General features: G+C 29.1%; 2 protein-coding genes across 2 annotated transcripts; one reads left to right on the forward strand and one right to left on the reverse strand.

Moving 5' to 3' along the window:
• On the forward strand, positions 1-25899 carry LOC106682792 (uncharacterized). The gene is made up of 6 exons (XM_014423848.2): positions 1-1898; positions 2861-3060; positions 4822-4997; positions 5682-5892; positions 7948-8091; positions 20919-25899. Exons 1-6 carry the CDS (start codon positions 578-580, stop codon positions 21072-21074), a joined length of 2208 nt encoding a protein of 735 aa, XP_014279334.1. The 5' UTR covers positions 1-577; the 3' UTR covers positions 21075-25899.
• On the reverse strand, positions 11931-18196 carry LOC106682793 (uncharacterized). Its single transcript, XM_014423850.2, has 4 exons — positions 17972-18196; positions 14840-15001; positions 13764-13952; positions 11931-12274 (listed from the first exon to the last, which is right to left on the reverse strand). Exons 1-4 carry the CDS (start codon positions 18179-18181, stop codon positions 12080-12082), a joined length of 756 nt encoding a protein of 251 aa, XP_014279336.1. The 5' UTR covers positions 18182-18196; the 3' UTR covers positions 11931-12079.

The following is a 25899-nucleotide window of genomic DNA, read 5'->3' on the forward strand; positions in this document are numbered from 1 at the left end:
TTAGTTATCATGTCAACACGATACCAAGTACTCAGTACTTTTTTGAAGGATAGGTTTTTTGTTGTGGTGAAATTAAGTTGTGCATTTAAAATTTACAACAGGTTAATGTATTATGGAAAATTTTCCTGAAGTGGTGGGAAGTTCTGCGTTTTATTTTTATTAAATATTGATGGTTTAGTGACTGCAAAACAATCAGTGTTTCGTTCTTATTTACTTTATTTCGTAACTTTAAAGTGTTATAAAATAACAGTGTAGCAATTATTTACATATTTATTTTTAATTTTCATATGAATATGTGATAAAAAGAAGGTTCTGAAGTTTCTTTTCTTTTATTAAAAGAGTAATCTGTTTTAATGATATCAGGTTATTTTTATGTTTAGGTATAATGAAACTAAACGATCCTAATGAACTACTTGGGACCTAATTTATCAAAAATGTAACCCGTTTTTGTTTGGTATTTACATGCAAGAAGTATGATTATATATATCTTGTTGACATTTAATAGTTATAAAGTTGTTAATTATGTTAATAAACGTGTACAGTTAATCAGTGAATAAATAGTGGTAAAATCAACATAATGGCTGAAACTTCAAGTGCACCAAAGTTGACGGAGTCAATTAAGGTTGAGGGGAATCACTCTCCCGTTATATGTAATTTTCCTGCTACAAAGCCACGCCACAAACCTCTTACTAGCCCTATTGTTACTTCAAAAGAAATAGCCAAAGAATTACTTGAGAGAGCTGAAAAAAGGCAGAGATCCTATCCTGATGGTGTTGATGTTCTTCTTGCCATGAAACAGTCTTCTAGTCCGCTAAAAACTCAAAGAAAAGAAGATGGTAAACTTGATGCTAATGAGCTCTTGTCAATATTACAGGATGGTGCAGAAGTTCATTATGTGGACAAACCTAAACCAAATAAAGTTCCTCGACTTTCAAGGGGTCCTTATAAAGATTTAAAAATAGACCCAGAATTAGAAAAACGCCTTGCTCTGCAGCAGCTAATGGAATTTTCTAGAAAACGTGGTCGTCCAAAGAAATCAGAGACTGAAAGCAATAATAATAACAACATAAACAACAATAATAAAGGTCAAGGTTCTTCTGATGCTAAACAGACTAAGAAGAATGCAATTATTAAAGAAGTTAAGACTCCTAACCGAGAACTAAGGAAATTATTACAAGATGAAGGTGCCATTAATATGTTATATGCTATTGAGAAAGGAGAAAGTGAAAACAAAGAAAAACTATTGCCATCCAAAAGAAGAATGAAAAAGGCATTTATCAGAAAAGCTCAAGAAGTTACAGAAGCTCTTTTGTGTGGAGCTACATCTTCTGGTGTTTCTCTGAGACATAGATCTATTTCAGAGAAGAGGAAACCTTCTACCGATTCTGTTGATTCAGAACAATCAGAATTTCAATTTACTCCTCCTTCTGATTCCAAAATAATTAGGCGGCATTCATCATCCAGTTCTTATTCCAGTCGTGCTTCTAGTCCAAGAATGTCCTCGCCTCCATTAGTTCGACCTGATGATGGAATTAGGATATCAGAAAGAACTGAACAGCTTATTGAAGCCAAATGTAAAGAACTCAATCTTCAGCCAGGACATTCTCAAATTATCAAGAAATTGATACAAGAAAAACAGAATGGTTTCAAAGAAAGATTGCAATCTGAGTTTGCTAATAAACTCCGAGCTGCCATCAATCGTAATGAATCTTCTATACCCTCTTCATCTGAGAAAACATCCATATGGAAAATGGTCGAGGAAGACTGGGGAAGTGGAAGTGATTCAGAAGCCGACCAAAACCGTCCAAAAGAAAATGGTGGAGAAGAGCCAAATTCCACCCCTAACAAAGTTAAAACATCATCGCTTACTTCACCACCTCCTCCACCCAAACCTCAAGGTTAAATAATTGTTGTTATTTGTGTTTGTATAGTTTATTTATATTAATTTTATTTACAATCATTTGTTTCTGCTAGCCATCAATTGATTTTTAAAAAAAATTACATCTAAATTTTGTTGAAGGAATGAATTTACTCAAAATATTATATTATAGAAAGGAAGGAAAAACTTTTTTTTTCTTCATTTTCATTATCCTTACTACATTGATTAGGAAAATGTTATAATCAGGTTAAATTTTACAAATGCCATTGGCAGTTTTCAACAAATTTATGCCTCTCAGAGCTGCTTGAGTCCAAAAAATATTTGGCTATTTGTCTATCAATGTTTAACTAATGGACCAATTTTGTTGCTTCTGATTTTGATTTGTTGAACTAAATTGAACATCTGGTTCACATTGATGAAAAAAGTAGTTTTCTCTAGACTGTTGCATGAAATCAGCTCTAACCATTTTGATCTGACCAATGTCAGGGAAGATACAGCAAACAAATTTTGATTTGAACTTAGTATACTAATCAGTAAGAAAAGTCTTGTATTTCAGACACACCAAATATTTTATAACTGTTGTATGCTTGTGGAATAAGTTTTATTTATTTATTTTTCAGTTATTATGATTGATCTAAAGTTATTAAAACCAATTTACTGACAATTTGAATTTAATCGTCACCTACAGGCTAAGAAATATTGAAATTTTATGTTCAATATTGGATGTTCTGCTCTCATATAAGACTAAAACACCCACTCAGTGCTCTGTTGTTTTGATCTGTGCAAAACATATTACTAAAAAGCTTAATCTACATCCCCATGGATGACTTGTTATATTCTTGATTTGGATGTTTATAGCAATATATTTTGTTATTCTCGTAGAAACATGCTCTTATTTAGTTTATACTTCTCTGTTTTTACCAATTTAAATTAATCAAGGTACTCCTATTAATTAACTAATATTAAGGTTATGATTAACAGAATTAAGTGAATCCAGGGAAGAGAGGGTTAACGAAATTCTAGAAGAGCCTAAGGATGGCACTAAGGAAGACTTTAAAGAAAAGAGGTTACCAAGAGAACTATCCTCTTATCGAGAAATAAAGATGATAGTGAGCGATGGTTTGGCAAGCCTCAGCCTTGCGACCAACTCAACTATTCTGCCTCATGCTCTAAGTACAAAGGTATTACAAATATTATCATTTTGTATTTATTGTTGAATGACCTTTGTTTAGCTTTTTTTGAAATTGAAACAATCAAACTATATTTTTATTTTTTTAAAAATAAATCATTGGCCTTTGATTTATTTTTAAAAATCTAAAAAATGTAAATAACTTCAAAACGGCTCAACCTTTCTACATCAAACTTGGCAGTCGTTTAGAGCTCTATAAACTGCACCAGAGGGCACAAACCGGGTCTAATTAAATGTTACCATAGTTATCGTCTTATCACATCATCTATATATGTATAAGGGAATGTAGGGCAAAAATTTTGAACTAAAAAATTTAATTTTTCAATTTTTTCGAAAATTTGTATTTAAGGGTTTCTTGAGGTGCTAAAACCGAATATCAACTTTGTTTCACTCCTAAAAAATTTTTACCACACTTTCATAGGTCAATTGGTCTCAATTTTTCCGATATAGTATTAATATTGAAGCACAGTGAGAGTTGTTATTCCAAAACTATTTATATTTCATGAACTTTATATATGACAATGTCATGGCAGCGGTAGCAGCGTGGTAACATTCCAGTCTACCAATCCACAGGCTGTCGGATCGAATCCGGGCTTTTTTTTCAAGCACAAAATAATGAAAAACTCACTGACAACCTCTCCCCGGGCATTTGTGAGGCCTGTTAGTCAATGGGTGGCACTCACAAAAAATAGGCATGGGAGTGACGAACCCACCCTGCGAAAAAACCACGTCATGACATGAAACGCGTGATGTGTTTCCTAATACTGAGATTATTACATCCTAATTTTGGGAAATACATCTCACGAGGACTTAGGCCTCCATGCCATGGTCTGTTGCCCATAGAATAATAATAATAATACATGACAATGTCGTAGGTTAGTTAAAATTATCTCAAAGAATATGACAAAAATACCTAAATTGGACCATTATAAACGAGGATACAGCAAAATTAGTGGTTACGATAGTTACTGTCTTATCACATTATCTATATCTTTTATGGGTTTCTTGAGATGCTGAAAACGAATATCAACTTTGTTTCACTCCTAAAAAATCTTTTACCACTTTTAGATAGGGCTATCAGACTGAATTTTTTCAATATAGTACTAATATTGATGAACGGTGAGGGTTGTTTTACGAAAACTATTTACGTTACTAAATCACAATAATGAAATATACAATAATTTATAACAAACTATCAATTGTGTTTAATAAGTCCATATAGATCCTTAAGTATAGCAATAGCGAAGCATAGCCAGGTCAGCTAGTTATATGATATAAGCAACTTAAATTGAGTTTTCTATAATTGCATTTTTGCAATGTTTTTTTGTAAATATAACATTAAAATTTACTTGATTTTGTTTGTGTAATAGAGTATTAGCCTTATTTATTATATACATCATAATATTCTGTCATTACTTTTAAACTTTTTAAAGATCTCTTGTATTTAAATTGTACTGCTTCTACAATCTTGTTAAAAACCTATTATAATTTTAAATAGTTGGATCAGTGTAATGAAAGATTATATTTATTGTAAAAATAATTTTTATAAATTAGAAAACTTTAATTGTCTCAATAAAGGAATCATAATTAAAAATTTTACATTCCCTTTCAAAGCTATTAAAAAATAAATTAAAGTTGTATATTAACTATTTCAGTAATAATGCTTGTACTTTTATTTTATTTTAACAACTTTACTTTTATAGTCTCATCACTTAAATGTAAATTACACCCGATAACTCAAAACATTCCTTAGGTTCTGAGGGAGTTGAGCCTTGCCTTGGAATATGTCTCCCAGAGTACAGATGTTAAGTGCATCACCTTGATGAGCGACAGCTTGGATTTCTGCCTCGGCTTCGATCTGCCTGGCTTACTGTCAAGGGACCAGGGCGAGAGGAGGGCTCTTGCGGCTCAGGCAGCCTTAGCTATCAAGTAATCACAAGTAATCTTTTGTAGTAAACTAATTGTCTATCTCTAAGGCATCATTTTAACTTTGTTTTTAATGAACACTTGTTTGGCTTTATTACTATCAAGCTATCTTCCAAGCAATGAAGTATTTCATTAAACATCATAATTAATGAAATATATTCAAATATAATTAAATTAGGAATTACTTTTTATAATGTTCATGATTTTGTTAATTTCAGAATTTCTGTTTGCTTGTTTTGAAAAGTGTATCTAAGATTGTTGCCCTGAAATATATAAATTTATTACATGCATATTAAAAAAAATCTGTACCGCAACAACCCATGAATGGTCAGTGGTTCTATACTTTGTAAGCAAGTACTGTTACTAGACCGACAGTTGTGCAAGGAGGTGATGTGGTCAGAATCATGCCCGACCGCCAGATTTTTTCCCAATTGAAAGTACCCACATTATGGGGCTGGGTGGACCTCAGAGGACTCCCAAACCCACAATGTTGACTCACAGCTTCAATAACAGAATGAAAGTTTATTTGTACTGTTATTTATAGTATTGTTTATTAAGGTATCAATTTATTTATCTAAAATACTATATCAATGTAAATTTATTAACAAACTTTATTTAACTTTTGAAATTATTTTCTGAAATCTTTTATGTTTTGAAGCTTAATCTAGGAGATTTGTTTTGTTACAGAGAATTCGCATGTAAGGTGTGCATGCTGGGGAAGCCGCTTATAGCAGGGGTGAGAGGGAGGGCGATAGGCTTGGGTACAGTGCTGCTCTGCTATTGTGACATGGTTCTCGCCGAGCCCGGCTGCACTTTTTCCACACCTTACCCTAGGCTGGGCTGCTTCCCAGAGGCAGCTGCCACCACTCTACTGCCTCATGTCATTGGTTTGGCTCAGGTTAGTTCTTATTCTTTTGTGTTATCATTTACACCAGTATCAAAATAAATAAGTGAGTAACATTTTTTTGTTATTTTTACCAAAAAATTTGCAAAAAAAATAAATTGAGAGATTATTAACAAATTTTTATTATACAGCAAACTTTCATTACTATAAACTCGGACACAACAAGCTTCTCATTATAGTGAACTGAAATCAATTTTTTTAGAAAAAGGCATTGATTTTTCTTTAGCACCTTTGTTATAACAAAATAATGCTGTTAACACGTTGACTGCCATGATACTTTTCAAGTTTTCAGTCTAGGAAGCCAATTTAAGTTTGGTCAATTAAGCCAAGTAAACAAACTATGAGATAACTCATAGTTGGCCGTCAATGTGTTAATATGAATTGAAACTTATGGACTCATAATGAGTTGATTGCCATAACATAATTGACATAGTATACCTATATTCTAATTATATAATATAATTAAAATTAATAATTGTTTACATTGCAATCACTTGTTTACACATTATCAATTTCCCTGAACTGAATGAATAATTACTTATTCCCCTTTTATTGGTATTATTAATTACCTGGATAATGGTTCAGTAGCTATTTAAATACTCAGAATGTTTTTTTTATTAGCTCCCGTTCTAGAAATTCTGGAAAACCGTTCCTCCAAAACTCATTAAGCTGTCTCCTCTTGTAGTAATGTTTGCTTTTCAGAAATTCTGAATTTAGTTCTGTTATAGAAGTTAAAGGAAGGTTCTGTGTCAAAGTGTTTATTTCCTTTTACTAGTAGTTTTTTCTATTCGAAGGGATCAATTTATGATATTTTATTATTTAGTTAAAAATGTCAAGAAAACAGAATAGTGTATCACTCAATATTAAATTACAGATCTCACAAGATGTGGAATCAGGAATATTGATATGTGTACGGCCTGTGATATATCTATGAAATGATTCCAACTCATGGCCCACATCCAGAGTTCAAAATTACTGATTTTTATTTATGTGATTGATAGTATATTCTATAAACTAAATAGTATAGTATTTATGGTATGGATATGATCAACATTGTAATCTCGGTGATTTGAACTAATTGCTGCTAGGGGGTTGTTCATATTATTGAAAAGTTTGGATTACAAAAAGTATTAAGAAAAGTTCAACAATATAAATGTACATAACTATTGTTATTTTTAAAATTTTTTTTTACATATTTTATTGGAAATATGACAGTTTAAAGTTTTAAAAAATTTATCTTTTTTAAATAAGTCGGTAATTTTTTTTTCTGTGATTCCTGTAGAAATTTCTACTCTAATTCTTCTTTCAGAAATGGTTAAAGAAGGACTTTCTGTCATGGTATATCATTCTGTTTTTTGCCCACTTCAGACAGTGATTAAAATGATTAATGATTTTTTTTATTTTTTGCACAATTATCTGTTCAGATTACTAGAGTGTCCAGAGTATTGAAGTTAGGATTTCCAAGATTACACTGTAAATGGAGTGTATTTATAGTAATAAATATAGTATTTATGTGATAGATGGGATAGTTAGTATAAGTATGATCTTTCTGTATTTAGAGTAAAAGATTTTAATAAATTTAATGTTATACATACTTCATGGTTTAAAAAAAAAAAAATTTTATTTATCTATATTATTAACTAATTCATATTTGTTGTTATTCAGATATTACGAACTTTGTTATAACAAACTGCTGATTTTCTTTTAAGATATTTTCTTATATTGTTTCCTATATTATATCCCGTTTATCTGACATCTACCCTCCACCTGACCGAACTGCTCTTAATGTAATTTATAATTAATTGTAGCCACTTTTTGGCCTGTATATGTTGTATAATTAAAATCACGTTATGATTGTTCTAAAGAGACCTAGTCCTTGAATAGTTAACTATTTTTCTTTTCATTTCATTTTATATCTTAGGAAAGGAACCTCTTTATGTTCTGGATCTAGAGGAGTATTGTTCATATGTTTTTTTATTGTTTTATTTATTTCATATTAAATATTATTTAAAAAGTATTACTTATATTAAATTGTTTATTTCATCTCAGGCAAAAAAGCTACTGCTGACTTGTGCTAGACTAAGTGGTACAGAAGCAGAGAGTTGCGGCTTAGTGACACGACTGGTTAGCCAAGGAGAGCTTAAGCGGGAGCTGTTGGCTGCTGGAAAAGATATTCTCACTCATTCACCTCAGGTAAGCATCATGCTTAGTTTGTTTCAAAGTAATCCTTTGATTAACTAATACATTTTATAAATTAAAAAAATTATATGGTTATACATATAAATTTATATGTTTTCAAATACTATTATTTGTGCATTGAAAAAGAATGTCTAGTATAAATGAGATTTTTCGGTTCAAGAGTAAAATTACAAAACATTAACAAAAATAAGGGTAGACAGTTTGAGAAACAAAGTTTCTCAACAATTAGCGCTTATCATTAAATGTATTATAAGTGGTTGGAAAATTGGTTAAAGTTGAATACCAATGATTCCAGTGATTGTCTGTGTCTGGTGAGGATGGGTCATCATTGAGAGTCAGGCTTCCGAAACGTTCCAATTCTTGATTAATTATGTTATTCTAGTATAATGACAGCTTTTCAACCTTACTAAGCAAGAACTGTAGGTTCTTCAAAGATGTAAGAGCTATAGTAATATTTATGATATGAACTTTCATTGTATTATTACCAGAATATCTAATTTTCTTTTGTCATTATGACCATGTGTGATTGGATTTACATAACTTTATATATTAATTTTTGTAATAATTATAAACATTTATAATTAATTATAAACAAGGCTGATATTTTGAAATTTATGTAGGTAGAATATGTCATGGCTTTTGACGTTCAATATAAATGTTAAACAGGTACAGGAAACCCTCCAACTAGTATCAACTCAGATGCTTACTTATTAACTTGTTATTGTTTTTCTGTTATTTAAGGAACGTGATACACTTCATCTTGATGAATAAGTGTATAACTAATTTTAGTGTTGATGTGAAAATAGTTGACCGTAGATATATAAGAGGAGAAGATGGTTAGGAAGGTGGGGGTGTGGTCAGCAGAAAAAAACACAAATAAACATACAAATTATTTATTTGTGCCAACGTTTCAACCTGATTTTCAGGTCTTCATCAGAGCTATAAAAACAAAAAGACAACAACCATCATTCAGAGAGAGAAAAAAATAATAATAAAAATAAATAATAGACTAAAAAATTTGGAAATATACATAATAATGAAATGAAAATATATATTAGTTGATTAATAACTATGGACAAAGACAGTAGTAGATTGATAACATTATTATTTATATGTAATTATTCGTGGGGAGGCGAAAGTGTGTTCCTTCCAGTCCTCCTGAATGAATCAGAAAGCTGGACGGCCCTCGACAAGCATGTAGGAAAGATAACATCAGCAGAAATGAGATTTCTCCGAAAAATAGTTGGTAAGACCAGGAGAGACTGTGTCAGAAATGAAAGGATTTGGGAGGATCTGGATGTGAATCAATGCGAGACAGAATGCAAGAGCGGCAACTGAAGTGATAAGGACACATCTGTAGAATGGATGATACCAGGAAAGCCAGGTGGTGTTTGGAAGCAAGGCAGGAAGGAAGATGGCCTTGTGGCAGACCCAGGTGCATGTACTCTGTACATTGGAAAACTAGGCGCAGCAAGAGGACGCACCATCCCGGAGATAAGAAGAGTAGCCAGGGACAGGGACCGTTGGGCTAGATGGACTGAGCCTGTGACTCCACGCTTGACGGCACACAGAAGTTAGAGGAAGAAGAAGGTCTGTTAGTCTACATCATGATTATTTGTGGAATGGGTGAAATGATTATGTTACTTCTTTCATTTCATATTTCAATCCCAATGGTTGGATTCTCTACAGGTACTCTGTGCTCAAATGGTCAACAAACATGTTTTTTTCTACAGTGGGCCACTAAAACGGCTCTAACAATTTCAATGCAACTTACCTAAAGTCTTCTACTTATAGCATTTTAACTTTTTATATTTAAAATAAATCCTTATGAATTAGCAGAAAAAAAGTTATGAAAAAAAGATAATTTTATTTGCCCGTAAATACACATTTTATGTATACTTACATATGTCTCTATTTGATAAGTAGCAAAATTACCTAAAAAAGAAAAAAAAATTATAGAAATCAGATCAGTATTAGCAGAGATAAGGCTTTGTACTAGTGTTTTTACTTTTCTTACAAAAAAAACTGGCATTTTTATATAGGTATTAAACTCCCTATAAAGTAAAACAAAACATTTGTTTAAATTGGAACATTATTAGCTTTAGCTTGTTTCCGATGGTAATTCATTCACTTTTAGTTTAATGTTCCTAATAATTCTAAATCTATACATCTTCTGTAATATTCTAGATGCTTGTTTGAAGGATGATTGAATTGTCCTATGATATAAACTAAAATTCTTGCTCTAATAAAATAACTGATACTTATTAATGTTCTCCATTAGACCACACCCCCGAATATCTTCTCATATAATATCCAGGGTCAACAAGAAAAATCATTAAAAACTAAAAAATTTGGTAGCATGTGCCCATGACTTACCCTCCCTCCTACTTTCACTTATGCCTCCAAATTTTGTGAAGATGGGTGTGAAAATTATGAATAATAAATTATTGTTTTTCTGTTTTCTTTAAAAATTCATATTTCAGGGTTTCTCAATGTGGTAATAACAAGTATAAATTTAAAATTTTAAAGAATATAAAAGATAATGAAGCCGTGATTCAATCAGCAACGATCGGCTTTCCCTTTCAAATAGGATGTATCTATTTCTCCCTTAGTTATTCATAAAATTCTGGATTATTTTGTATTTATCCATTGTTCATTATTGTTAACAATGAGAACTGGTTATTTTTTTATTTTTTTTTTTTTAAGAAATAAAATTAAAGCTACATTGGGGGAAGATTTTTTTGAAAATTTGGCAGTTAAGCCCTGCTAGACTGTTTAAATGAGAATAAAATCTTTCTGATATTAAAGAGCACTTAATTGCTCATTGATTCACCGAGTTTTATCAAAATCGTTTAAGAAAATTTATAAAATGTGAAAAGTCGATTCTGTACAGTGGCATTTCTGGTTTCAATTTTTAGAATTTTTATGAAAATTGGGATTTCTGATCAAATTTAGAAAAAAAGTTTCTGGCACATCCTGGGCATTCGCCGGCCTTAAATATGTAATTTAAGTTTCTAAGAACTTTTCAATTTTGAGCTAGGCTGTTCAAATTGACCATTTTGTGCGAATGTTGTTCATTTGGACTCAGGCGACCTCAAAATGTGTATTTCCTTTAAAAACTAGAATTTGAAAATTTGTGCTATCGCAGTACTTTCCCTTACTACATATTCCTCATATAGGTTAGTGAAAGTCAAAAATAAATTAATAAACCCAAAGTATTTAAGAGATCAATATTCATAAAGATACAACAAGCAAATATTGTATTAGTCTTGGAAGCTTTAGTGGTAAGCCAAGTCCTGTGACTAGACATTTTTATATATTGGGAATTTTTAATACTATATTTTTATGGCTATAATTAAATTATGATAAATATACAATTTGAAAAAAAAAATCAGGTTTTACTGTCATAGTTTGCATTAATTTTATAGAAAAATATAATAAAATGTTACTTAAATTGAATTAACCTAAAACATAATATAAGGTTATCAAAATTAAATTTACCTAAAATATATATATCAAAATTGAATTGACCTAAAATCTAAACAAGGGTATCTTAACTACGTTAACCTAAAATCTAAATAAGGGTATCTAATTTAAGTTAACCGAAAACCAACAAATAAATGAATAAAATGTTACAGTATTTAAATGAAATAAAATTATACCTGTAAAAAAAATAAATAAAAGGTCATATGTAATTGAAACTTAGAATTTTTTCAGTGGTTTTGAGTAAAATTAAATAAAAAAGTTTAGTTTTCAATTTTTTACTTATTAGAAAATATATTTTGGGTTGTTGATAATGAATGAAATCTTTATCAGAATAAAAGGTACAAAAATGAAAATACTCAAAATAAGTTACTTTTATTTTAAAAATAATTTTGTTATAATTTTATTAGCATATTAAAAAATACATTAATTTGCTTGTTTTAAAAACAAATTTATTGATAGTTACTAGTTAATTATAAGTTTGATGAGAATGAAGGATTCACTCGTGATCATGAATCGGGAGACAGTAAGCCCTCATCGCTGAGCCATAGTACAGTGCTTCGGAGATGTTGTATTCAGTTCTGTCCTTATTGAGGCAAATGTAATTGTGCGGGCAGGTACACTGGATGTACATGGAGTATGTATCGCTTCTGATATGTCCGCAAAACTCCAACACTTGGCATATCTTCATTTTCTGCCAATTGTCATTAATTATTAATAATTAATTTTAGTTAGATTTTGATTAAATGATGTATCACATGGGCATATTATACTTTCTAATAATTTAAAAAATATTCTAAATAACTTTGTTTATAAATTATATTAAATTTATTTAATTATTGTTATATAATTATTTAATATAACAGTCTTAACTGTTGATTTTTTTTTATAAATTATATTAAATAAGTAATTATGAGAGATAGTTGACCGTGGATGATAAATGAGGAGAAGATGGTTGGGGGTGCGGTCAATGAAACACAAATAAGTATGATTAACTTATTTTAATGTCCCGACGTTTCGGCTAGAGTTTCTAGCCTTCTTCAGGGCTAAAAACAAAACAAGATAACAACCACAGTAAGTATAGAAAAATAAAAAAATATAAAAAGAAAGTATAAACAGAATAATTTTATACATACAATGAATAGTTTTACAAAATAGAATTAATAAAATGAAGTGATGAGAGAAGTGGGAAATAAAATGTATACATAGGTAATTGAAAAAGCGGGTACAATAACTTACTTAAGGAAATGAAATAAAATTAAAGTTTCACATTTCATTTCCTTAAGTAAGTTATTGTACCCGCTTTTTCAATTACCTATGTATACATTTTATTTCCCGCTTCTCTCATCACTTCATTTTATTAATTCTATTTTGTAAAACTATTCATTGTATGTATAAAATTATTCTGTTTATACTTTCTTTTTATATTTTTTATTTTTCTATACTTACTGTGGTTGTTATCTTGTTTTGTTTTTAGCCCTGAAGAAGGCTAGAAACTCTAGCCGAAACGTCGGCACATTAAAATAAGTTAATCATACTTATTTGTGTTTCATTGACCGCACCCCCAACCATCTTCTCCTCATATATTAAATAAGACTGTTGATTTTTTTTTATATATTATTTTAATGACTATACATTTTTCTTCAGGCAGTTAAATACATTTGTACCTCAGATACAAATTAATTTAGTTAATATTTAGTATAAGTTTTTAATTGCTTCGTTATTTTTAAGTAGTTAATCTCTTTTTTCTTTCATGACGATATTGTAGTAGAACCCTGCTTATCCATCCTAGTTAGGTCTGTGACATCATCAGTTTATGTAAAGGGAAAAACTTCCAATATTAATTTAATTGTATTGGGTAAAAATTGAAATTTTATATAAAGATTTATGTATGGTTGATATGAGTTAAATCAATTAGATCAATTTAAGATGATTTACTTAAAGTATCAAAATGATCTTTAAGGTTTTAATATTTATCACAAATTAGTCATTTTGTTTTATCAAACTTAGTATTTTCTCATTACTATATAATTTTCTTTTTACCACCAGTTAATATGGAGAGCCTTTTAAGCGGGGTTCTACATCACTCTTTTCTTTCTTTGGAAACTGTACCAATTCTCATTTCTTAAATTCTATCAGAAAAAACAAACACATTTTATAAATAAATCTAAGAAGTTACTTACATATTGGCAGGCATATTTGTCATGGACCAAAGTAGCATTCTCAATGTGCCCCGCTAGTGCCCAGTAGGCAGGCCATGGGCAACGACAGAAGATACTGACAATAGTCCTCTTACCAGCCTTTTTAACTGCCTCTAGGCCTATTTCCTTGTTTGAACATGCGTCCAAGCGATCCTTTTCACTTGTACAGACCTGTGGTAATGGGGTTAAATAATGTGCATTATATCTACATTAGTATATGTTTAAAAGTTGTATTTACATTAATACTATAACTCTCTTGAAGAATGTTGTGTACTTGATAGGAATATTATCATCATAAGGTGATTCTCAGATTATGGGAAATTCCCATGTTAGAATTTTATAATTTTCTCTTGAATTAGAATAAAATTTCCCAAGTATATAAACCTTCTATAAATCCTTAGTCATCAATCTCAACACATTACTAACATTAAAAGTGTTTTTTCCTTGGGAGACAAAATTTTCAAAAATGCGATAGTGACAACCACCTTAAATTTTGTACTTTTTCTAAGATAAAGTCCAATTGGGCAAAATATGAACTATAAACCAAGTTACTCTAAATATGTGAAATTATGACTAGTTATTTGAATAAAAATGGTTTTATTTACAATTTTTATCAAAATAAGTAAGATCAATTATCGAAATTTTATACGAAATTCCCATTATTTAAAAAAAAACAGGGGGTTTGTTAGATTAAGAATTTATATCAGCATAATGGATTTAGAGATTATATCTAAATTATGATCCAGAAATAAAATTTGCGAGTAGTAACAGCAATCAGGTAATGACATGAGTTTTCTTGGTAATAACATTTCAATTTATTTTACTCTGACAATACTGCTGTAATTATTAAAAAAAAATTTTTTTTCCACAAACTTATGATATACAATTGTCATATTTAGATATCAGATAATTTCAAAAAATGACATGATCAAAACGGCCATTTTAATAACAATAGAATAAAGAATTCTGAATATTTTTCATTTCCTTTAAATATAACTTAAATTTTATGAATTAGAATTTGTTGTGGCATGCTAAATTTTATAGATGGTCACCATTACCTTTATGTGTGACCTGGTGTCAAGGCTTGCTGCTCGCTCTGAACAATCGCTGGTGGGACAGCGGCAGTACCTACGTACCCAAGTGGGGAGCCAATACCTGTTATGTTCAGTGCTACATACCTCCCATGCTTCACATTCTGGCAGTTGTTTCTCTTCTCGCACCTAAAACATTATTTTATATTTTGAATAGTTAAATCCATTTATCATATTCCATCCAGAACTAAAACCAACATTACCTTTTATTAATATTTACTGAAATAATTTTTCTTTCGATGAATTTATTTTGAATTGAATTTTTATGCAAAGTGTGGACATGGGTCTTTATTTGAATATTCTGTGACTTTTTTTTTTTCTTATTTCATCTAAATAGTATTCATTATTTTATAATTATTTGCTAAAAGGAATATTGAACGAACGAAGACAAGTAGTTAAATGGAAATATAATTCTCCTATGAACTGATGCTTAACTCAAACCCTTAACTTTTATTACTCTCTGATGTTGTATGTAAGATCGGGTAGTAAAGAACCCAATTGGATTCTTTGAATCATTAACTGCCAATTGCAAATAAATTCACCATTCTTATCTTCGTTTCTACCAACTGAGTATCAGTTTAGGATCTTGAGATACTTTATCTAAAGCATTGACACCCAACATTATTGAATGAAAAATATCAACATTCCTTCTGTTTTGATACTTTACATTGACAAAAAAAAAAAAAAAAAAAAGATTAGCATTAGCAAAGAAAAGCATTAGGAGCAGCATTAATGTATAAAAACAATATCGATATCACTGATATATAAAATGAAAACAAATGACACATATGTTTTAAGCATCATATGAGAAGTTATGATCCCATGCAATACCTTGGATTGGCTTCCTTTTTCAAGTAATAATTTATCAAATATTAAAAATGGGTTGGGACAGTTCTAATCAATTCGAATTTTTTACAGTTATTAACCCCTATTGTGTATTAAACAACTCTATACTTCTTTGAGATTTTTTCCACAAGTTCAGTTTTAGAACCTTCAAGAATAAACAAATTTTCAGTGTTTGAAAAATTGTTTCTTGAAAAGGAAGCCAATAAAAGGGTTGGTTTATTTGCTAAATACAGTACACATACCCTACCTAGCTAGGAACCCTCAAACTATTAAGCCAGAGATTTGATTCATTTTTCTGCTAACATCACTTCAAAAATTGAATATTTCAGGTGTTTTAAAAATTTAATTTGAAGGTAAATCTAAAATTTGAAATTCATACAAAAGTGAAACTTGTGTAATAATAGTGTTACTAGGAGTTTAATCTGGAAAAATTACTACAAAGATACAAGGCTTCAGAATTTGGTGAAACAAACCGTTGTAATGTTTCTTGCAGCTTGGGCTATATATAAGTGTATAAGTTTATTAAACTTATAAAAAAAAAAAATACTACCTGAAAATCATGTGTTTCCATAGTCATATTTGATGGCATACTAAACAATGTGCAATCGATTGGGATGATTGTAAATATTATTTAAAAAAGAGGGGTTTAATAATGGTTCATTATAATCTGTAAACATTAACTTAGGAAACAACAGAAGTTCACTAAACCAACTTTGAATTTCTGCAATAATAAAAACGGTATTATATGAAATGATCTAATAATATGAATTTGGTTTATCATGCATTTTTAAAATTTGGGTTTTTGTGTATTTATAAATGTTAACAAATAGATTGTGGTTTTTACCGAATATTATATCTTTGTTAAAAATCATTTTTAAATATTTACTATTTTTAAATAAATAAAGATCCAAACCCAGGTCATTATTATATTTTATCTAAATGATGTTATACAAATAGTAAAATGTATGCCAGTTTATTGTTTCTTAAATTGGCCCTTTTTATTCTAACAGGGTGTTATTAAAAGATAGTTGACAATATTGGTGAGCTTTTTTAAAAAACTGGAAAGTTGTTTTGGAAACAAGAAATAGAAAATTAAAAGCAGTTTTCCATTCTTTGTGTCATGTACGAAGGTTCATTATTATTTGCTTGTTTAAATCTAATCTCAAAGAGCATAATTGTTCTACTGGAACTACTGTATAATGTCTACGACGGTTACTGTAAAATAGGAAGTTATAGATTAATGAGAAAAAGTGATTTAGTTCTAATCCTCCAGTTTCGACATATTTAAACATATATCAATGTTAGTACTAATGCACTAGAACTTCATTGTCTTGACAAGGTTCTAATTAACAATATTGGTTGAATTGTTTTCCCTCTGAAATCACTCACAACAAAGCTGTGTTTGATTATTTAGCTTCCAAATAACTTTCAGTGCCATTGGTTCAAAAATTAAGAAACTAGTCATGTGATATAGTTTATCAAGGGACTACTTTTAATAAGAAGGTGTTACTTTGAAGCTCAGTTTCTGAAAATGATGATGATAGGTGTTAGAACCTTCTCAAACCAAGATCATAACTTAAAATAAAGTAAAATTTAATCTTGTGCTTTATTGATGACAAAATTAATTGTGACTATCTGTTTCATAAAATGATTTTGAGGAATACATGGATGTTGGTTGAGTACTGACTTGGGAAGACAAGATTGTGGTGGTTGATCAACTACATTTTGTCAATATCCTATTCATTTTACTCATAAGATTCTCTAAATTTCAAAAGAAATTTTAATATATCATTCTGTAAATATTCCTGCTGATAGGTTACTAAGAACTAGCTCTTCTCCAAAACGACTATCAGTGAACAAGGTTATTTCTTTCATAAAAAAAAAAATTATTAAGTCCTTGTATTTTCAGCAACCCATATTAATCAATAATTTGTACACATCAGATTTTTATTATCATTTTGATCATTTTATATATTATTGTGTCTATGTTAATGGAATGTCACATGCAATTAAAAATTATTACTCCTTGAAACAAATTTTTAAAATTATATCCTTTGAAACAGTTTTAACAGAATCTTTGTCTATTATTTAAAAAATAATTTGATTAATTAATCCCTAAACTCCGAAAAACACAAAAGTTTTTTTTTTTTATGAAGCTTAGTATTTTCTATTCTCATTGGAATTTTATAATTTATTATCCCCTCTTTCTTATTTACTAGCTTAAATATTATATGTATTGGAAATACTTTTTACCTGATTAGGATAGAGGTAGTAGACCTGATCGAGCTTACTCTGGACCAATGTAAGCTCTTGCCCTGAGGCACGGGCTAAGAAGGTCAGTGACAAAGCTAGCACAACGAACTCGAGCATCTTACTACTATGTGACCCTTGGAGATGCACCCTGTGACAATCAAACAGCTCGGGAAGAAGGGGCGTTATGTAAACTCTGATTAGGCCGCCCATGATAATATTTGAATCTTATCAATTATCAGAGGGTCACTGTTTGTTGATGTGGTGAGGCAGTCATTGTTTGTTCTTTCTTGCTAATTGAGTGGCAAGGCAGTCCTTGGTTTATCTTTTATAGTATTAGTTTATAATTTAAATTCATTAGGGGTAATACTTTTTTTGAATTCCATCTCCATGTGAAATAAACAAACAGAGATTCCTTTGAAAAATAACAAAGTTGATGAAGTTGTTACTGTTTTTAAATTTGAAATTTTCTTATCTCATCTCTGTCCACTAGACCTGAGAAAAAATTAACTATTTCTAAAACTTTAGTTAAATTAACTGTATTTGTTATCAATTATTTTTTATTTAGTGGTTTATTATTCGAAGGCAGTTCTGTACTTTATTGCTTTACTTTATTTTATTTATTTTTTCTATTTTGAGTAACATTAGCCTCCATACTTCTAATTCTTTATATACTAATTTTACGTCAGTGTGTTAATACTTCCAACATTTTAGACGGTGCCTCCATCTTCTTCAGGGATCTATTTTGAAAGCAGATACAAAGTTTCTTGTTACATTGAAATTTTGAAATATAACCAAACCTTCTTTTCTTTCTTTTTAATTTTTTTACTATGGTTATTCTGCATCCCATGCTTGGTTACCTTCAATATCTTCTTTTGTTTTTTCTATCACTTTTGTTTAATTTCTGCTTGAAATTTTAATTAATTAAAATTTATAACCTAAAATTATGACCATTGTAGCCCTCTTGCTTGTTTGGAACTAGTTAATGTTTACTTGTGTTCTATTTTTGGTTATATTCATTCCTATTTCAGAAATCTATTTTACTAATTATATTTGTATAACGTGCTCCTACTCTTCCCATATCTGTTTTTGAGTTAACTACTTGTTTTATGTGATGTGTATTGTTTCTATGATTTTTGTTGTTTTATTGTTATCTGTTTTGTCTATTTTTCCTTTATCTGTTTTTCTAAAATCAAAATTGTGGTTGTTAACTTAAAATTAATAAGAAAGAAATTGAATTGAGAAGGCTAATGATTCCCAAAATAAAAAAAGTTTATTTTTACAGTTTTTATGCTTCGTAACTAAAAAAAAAAAGATGCCTAGTCGCTTGTTACAGCTTTCATTTCATTTAGTTACGAGAACTAATTATGGGCAAACAGATAATAACTTGTCTTTTAATTATTATTCCATAAAAGCTACTGTTAATTTAGCAATTGTTTTAGCTACAGTCTAAATCTGCTCTAGACCATCTCAAAAATTAACAGAGCGTAAGTGATAATTCCATAAACATCTTTCATGTTTTCACAAAACAAAGTATAATGCTAGTTAAGTTTGCCTGTAAGGGAAGGGAACTCACGCTAGCTCCTTCTCCCCTCCACATGATAACAATAATTCCTCCTACCAGGAAGGTTCCTGGTACCAAGAGTGGTTGGTCTTTGGTACTTGGTAGGTACCAAGAGGCAGTTCAGAACTTGGTAATGCTCAACCAGTTTGGGATTACTTAGGTACTTGGAACACATTTATCTCCCTATTCTCAGTCTCCTAAGTTAGGAATACAGTTGATTACTAGTTTCTTTAGTTTATTCTTTATCTTTGACTGGGACTGTTTCTTATTAATTCTTGTTTTACTTTGTAGACAAATGTATTCACAGCTCTATTCTGACATGGTATTTAAGAATGCAGTATCATCCAAAAGTGATTTATGAAATTTCATAATCATTCTGTTCAGAAAACACCGACCTCTTTTTAAGCTTAAATTTGTTGTGAAACAGCTTAGAGCAACAATATTCTTAATTTTAATGTTTTAAAATGCAGTACATTTCATCCTAGAATGAGATTTGCTGATGATAAATGCAGTAATTAATGGCTTTTCATAACAGAGGAAACATAGATTGGACCTCTCTTAGCCTCTGTTTTCATGAATTTAAATACATCCATAATTACGTTTTTGGTTTGCAAGTGGACAGTTTTCCTTCTCTCCAGTTAACTTGACATGGTAAACTTATAATCTTCTGATATTAATGAAAAAATAGTTTTGAAAAACATATGAGAAATTTCAATTTATAAACTGTAGAAGTAGGTCGAAGAGAGGAAATGAAAGGTAGTCCAGTGAACTGAGTAGTTCTGTTTCAACAATCACTTCTCACTATCCAGAACTGTAGGGAGCATGCATAGTACAGGATTTAGGAGGGAAAACAGCATGCTCAGTACAGTCAGGAGTAGTTGTTTCAACAGACCTAGTGGAGAGAAGAGTGTGGGGTTGGTGGGAGAACATTTGCCACCGTGCATCTCCTCCCTCCTTTTACTCACATGCAAACTCATCTTGGTTGCACTATACATTATTCGATCAATGGATAAAAATAACAATCTCAGTACTGTATAATTAAGTATGGAATTATTTACTCAAATCTGTTATAATATTAAAACAATCATATGGAGTAGATGTTGATATCTTAAAATGACACCAATTCATTCACAGAGTGGAATGAACTAATAACTGCCTATAAATTTCTATTAAACAAATCACTATCAGAAAAACTCAATGTATTGGAATTTATTATGACAAAAGATTATTTCATCTTTTCATTTGAACCATGAGGCATAATATGAGGATAAATGTGATAACATAGACTTTTATGTAATAGTAACTTGAAAATATTTTATTGTAATGCATTACTCTTTTTCATAAAGTTTCTTTATCAGAAAAATATATAAAGAGTGTATTGTGTAGGTAATGGCAAGTACAAAGGCTGTAGTCATGCATGGCTTGCGAACAAAACTGCCATCAGTGCTGGAGACGGAAGTGAAACTTCTGCAGCAGCACTGGACGTCAGAGGACTGTCAGAAGAGAATTGCCTCGCTTGCTGACAACCCTGATTCTATCTAGCTGTCCAGCCACTCACATCATTGCTACATATCATCATTCAGCATTTATGGCATACTTTTTCCCGTATGTTCCATTTATGTGGTTGTTATACACATGTGTTATGTGTAATACTCTGTTATTGATGTTTGCAATATGATACATATTTTTTCCGTTGTTATATCATTTCTTTGTCTTTTTAGTTATTAATAGAGCAGTTCATGGATTGAAATTATCACTTATAGTTTCATTAACTTTAATAAAAGCACTTGCAATCTTTTTGGGACCCGGAGTGAAGACATACTGTATAAATCATAATTTTTAAATATCATGTATTGATAGCAATCAATTACCTATACCAATATTTTATTGTTAACTTAAACCTATTATTGGGACATTGTAGCTCAGTACTTTGTTGAGATTTGGAAGTGTGTGCTGTTAGCTATAGAACAGATAAGTACAATTGGCTATTTAACCTCTGCTAGAACAATCATTTATTTGTAATAAGATATTTCTTGATTAGCTGGCGGTCATTTCCATAATTTTTTGTACTTAAATAATATTTTCAGTTGAATTTCTTTTTATTTGTACTTTAGTCAATTTACTCTAATGGATAAACAATAGCCCTCAAAGCTAGTTTGTTTCTTTCCAATGTTTATCTATAAATTTTTAAAATGTTTTTCGTATACCTATTGAATTATTTTTTATTTTTCTGACTTCAATGGAATTTAAGTCACTCAATTTGAGAATTCAATGGACATATTATTTTCTGGAATCCATTTGATATAAATTGGAAAAATATGGCATTATTCACTCTCATTGGCTATTAGTCATAATCAGTTGATTGCTTTTAATTATTTTTATTCTTATGCATAGATTTTTTTTATCCCATTCCTTGATCTTTTCAAAATTATTAGATATTGTTAATTGAATTTATTTTTAGGCAATGAAAGCATTTTATTTAAAAACTTTTTTTTTTTGAGAATTGATATTATTTCTATTAAGTAATATGGTTATAAGATCACATCAAAACTATTTGGCTAGTTACAAATTGCAATCCCCTACCCTGATAATTTAGGAAAAATAAATATATATTTTTATTAATCATTTATTTTAGTGGGTATTTTATTTTGTTTTAAAGAAGTTTATTTAATTGAATTAATTACCTCACATATGGGGAGGACTAAACTTCTCATTGATATGCTATCAGTTGTTGAATCTTTTTTTTTTTTTTTAATTTATTTAATTGATTTTATTTCTTTATATCTTAATAAAGTTTGAACAAGTATTAAGAATTTAGGATTTTAAGACAAGTCCAATGCATATGTTTTTAGAAACAGAAGATAGTTCTTAACCATACATTATGCCATGGAACAGTCTTACACAGTACTACTGCTTTATAATTTAATATTTATGAAAAAACAAAAATGTTTTGAATAGCTTCTTTTTGCAAATTTACAGCCTTACAAATTGTTATGTTATGGATTTATTTGTTTATTAATTTTTTGTTAATTATTTATGTTAGCAATAATTATCTGTTGTTTATGAAGTCAATATAATCAAAAATATAAAATCGAAAAATATAAATTTGGCACTCTTGCATTGCTCATTTGAAACAGTTTATAGTGAATCGAGTGCAAGCTGAAAGTGAGTTACCTTTTTCTTCATGTTCTCATCTTTTATTTGTAATATTAATTTCACTATAAATTAATAAGTAAATTTACTTTGATCTACATATATTAAATAACAGACTTAATATTATTTTTAACATTTAAATATTTCATTGTCCGTTGTCTACAAATTTGATTCCTACTGTTTTTTCGTTTTATTAAGTGAGTTAAGCCTACGTGGATCTACTCAGTCCCTTAGCAGTATTTGAGTAACTATTATTTAAAGAACTATCTTTCATGTAAAAAGTGAATCTTTATGTTGTATCGAGTTATGTTTAGCTGACATACATTATGTCAAAATATATCATCTGCCACTATGGCAAATACTGATTGAGTATGCCTTGTTTCCTATGAGAGTAAATGATGCTGTTTTTATTTCTTCTTTTTTTTTTTTTTTTAATGGATCCAGCCTGAAGATCCCAGTTGAGTGACCAACTTTATTTTGTCATGTTTTAAATTTCAGCATTTTGCTGAATAAATAATGTTTCATTGTTGAAATGTACCAACAATACCTTAATTATAAAAACAAAACAATTAATTACTATTATTTTTTATAGTTATATATTATACTTGGAAGCATAGTAAACTAAAGTATTTAAATTTATTTTCTTTCTTTCATCTGCTTTTTAAATAAGGGAAAGACATATTATACCTGTATCATGAGTCCATTTCGACCATGAACAAAATCAGCACTACAAAAATTGTTTTTATTTTTATTTATACAAATGTTCATATAAAGTTTTAGTTATTACATCTACCTTAATTAAAATTATAATGTTTTTCTTTCAGTTGAACTAAAATAACAGCAATAGTACATGATAAATTGTTATGTAGGTATGTATTGATTGAAACCTGTTCAAATGATGATGGTACAATGGTAAAATTGTATTAAATAAGTATCAACATAATTTTGAAACAAGGTTGTTATTGGTCAGTGACCTTATTGGTTTATGAAAGCAAATAGTTTAATTTTCGATTAAGGCCTAGTAGACTATATTTTTGTCTATAAAGAAAATTTATATTTTTGAAATGAATTTGTTAATACAAGTTAAGAAAAAAGTTTTCAATTAAACTTTAAATTATAAAAAAGTCGTTATTGCAACTAAATTATTTTAATGTTGAAATGTAAAGTTAATTATTTGTATAATAATAATAATATATTCTATTAATAATTAAGAATACATTTTTTTTTTTAGAATTTATATATAAATTTATGTTCAAAATTTTATTATTGGATGTGTAATTCTGTTATTTCTATAGAGATAACTGTTAAGTTTATTATTATTTAAAATGTACATACACTTATAAATATATTGCATATATTTATTTATTTTTAATGTTATATTTTTATGTTAGAATTCTTGTATATAAAATAATGATCTCTTTAATTATAATTTTTATATATGTAATATACATATATATATTTATGCATATTCCATTTGTTTGGTAACAATGTTGTCTATTATGGACCAAATTTATAAAGATAATGTTATATATTAAAAATTTTACTGATATTTTGACACTTTTAATAGTTTATAAATTAATTTTTTTCTTCTTTTTTTTTGTCAGTTTGCCCTGCTCAGTTTTGAACTGAATATTGTATTATGTAAATAAATTTATGAAGTAAATACTTTTAAAAAAAACTGTTGCAAACAGTATTAAAAGAAAGAAAATGTATTCGAGAACAATTTTGTTTAAGAACTTCCTAGTGCATTTTAATTTGAAAATCAATTCAAAGCTAAATATATATTTTTCATGATAGGATTGATTTGCTGAATAGTAAATTAATTAAATCTTTGTCAAAACAGATTAACACTAAATATCCCTTAACATTTAATTATTTTATTGCTCTTATTATAGACAGTCCTCGACTTTCATCGATAGAAGGTTAGAAAGCAGAGCTGGATAAAACTGAGATAAATAAAATTTAAAGTTTGTTTTTGAATAAAGTGATTTAAGGTTTATACAAACAATAATTGAAACAAAGGCTTTAAAGCTTCATGTGTGTGTAATTATATTCTTCTTCATTTGTATTTCTTGTTGGAGCTTAATGAAGTACTGGTTTGTTGAAGGCTTTGTTAGATTGTGCATTGGCTTATCAGGAGGTTCGGAACGAATCCATTAACTTCATTGAATATTTCAATTTTTAAGAGAGCTAGAAGTCAAGGACTGTCTGTATTTCAAACCTCTTGCAGTGTTAGATCATAGCCTAAAATAATAAAAAAGTTTCCATTGATGGATATTGTTCCACATGGCTCCTCACACAACACAGTAGAGGGTCGATTATTTAAAATATCAGATGTGACAAGTTGTTGTTGAACAAATATAATTTATTTATATGATAGTAATGATACATGACTTATTTGAACAACTAAATAGCTCAAACAATCAACGCTCTGCTGTATTAATCCACTATTTTAAGGTGTTACAAAGACATAGTGAACAATTTCATAAATCTGTTTCATGTTCTTGAAGTAAACGATAATAGATGATCATGATTTAGAAGAGTTTAGATTTTTTTTTATCTCTGAAGAGTTTCTATATTTGTTCTTGAATTTATATATTATATTTTCTTCATTGCACTGGATAGATTACATGCACTGTCTTCTATAAATACATGTTTAATAAATATATTTTGTAATTTTTATCTAGATGATAAATGAACATATTGAGTAACTGTTGGCATGTTCTTTACTTTTTAATGAACATTATTTAAAATTACTTTTATTCTTAATTAAATGACAATAATTCATTTGAAGTATTAAAAATATTTGCAAAACTGTTAACATATTTTTAGAAGAGAATATATGAGTTTGTGAATGTTTTTTGATATGAAAAACATTATTTATGAAAATAGTTCTTTGTTATTTTTATAATGTTACCAAGATATAATGATTATTTAGATTTATTAGATCCAGCTATAAGCTACATTCCTTCACAAAATGTGATTGTAAAGTCTGAAATAAGGAGAGGAAAAATTGTGTGCTTAGAAGGAAATCAATTTTGAAGGTATATACATAGTTTAGTTGTTGTAATCCTAAACATTATTGTGCAATATTTTAGTTATTTTTGTATACAGGGATATATTTATACTTTCTTTTATTTTAATGATGGTGTGTAAAATATGTAAAAGATGAATACAGTGTTAGCAATAATAAAGGAATAATTTTGTTATTAAA

Source organism: Halyomorpha halys, unplaced genomic scaffold, assembly GCF_000696795.3.
Source record: "Halyomorpha halys isolate HHAL.00 unplaced genomic scaffold, Hhal_1.1 Scaffold441.1, whole genome shotgun sequence".
Classification (NCBI taxonomy): domain Eukaryota; kingdom Metazoa; phylum Arthropoda; class Insecta; order Hemiptera; family Pentatomidae; genus Halyomorpha; species Halyomorpha halys.

Coding starts and splice junctions, on each gene's coding strand:
- LOC106682792 (XM_014423848.2), top strand. CDS start 578: ATGGCTGAAACTTCAAGTGCACCAAAGTTGACGGAGTCAATTAAGGTT. Junction 4,998..5,681: donor CAGGCAGCCTTAGCTATCAA/GTAATCACAAGT, acceptor GTTTTGTTACAG/AGAATTCGCATGTAAGGTGT. Junction 5,893..7,947: donor ATGTCATTGGTTTGGCTCAG/GTTAGTTCTTAT, acceptor ATTTCATCTCAG/GCAAAAAAGCTACTGCTGAC.
- LOC106682793 (XM_014423850.2), bottom strand. CDS start 18,181: ATGGGCGGCCTAATCAGAGTTTACATAACGCCCCTTCTTCCCGAGCTG. Junction 15,002..17,971: donor ACTACCTCTATCCTAATCAG/GTAAAAAGTATT, acceptor ATAATGTTTTAG/GTGCGAGAAGAGAAACAACT. Junction 13,953..14,839: donor ACACCAGGTCACACATAAAG/GTAATGGTGACC, acceptor CCATTACCACAG/GTCTGTACAAGTGAAAAGGA.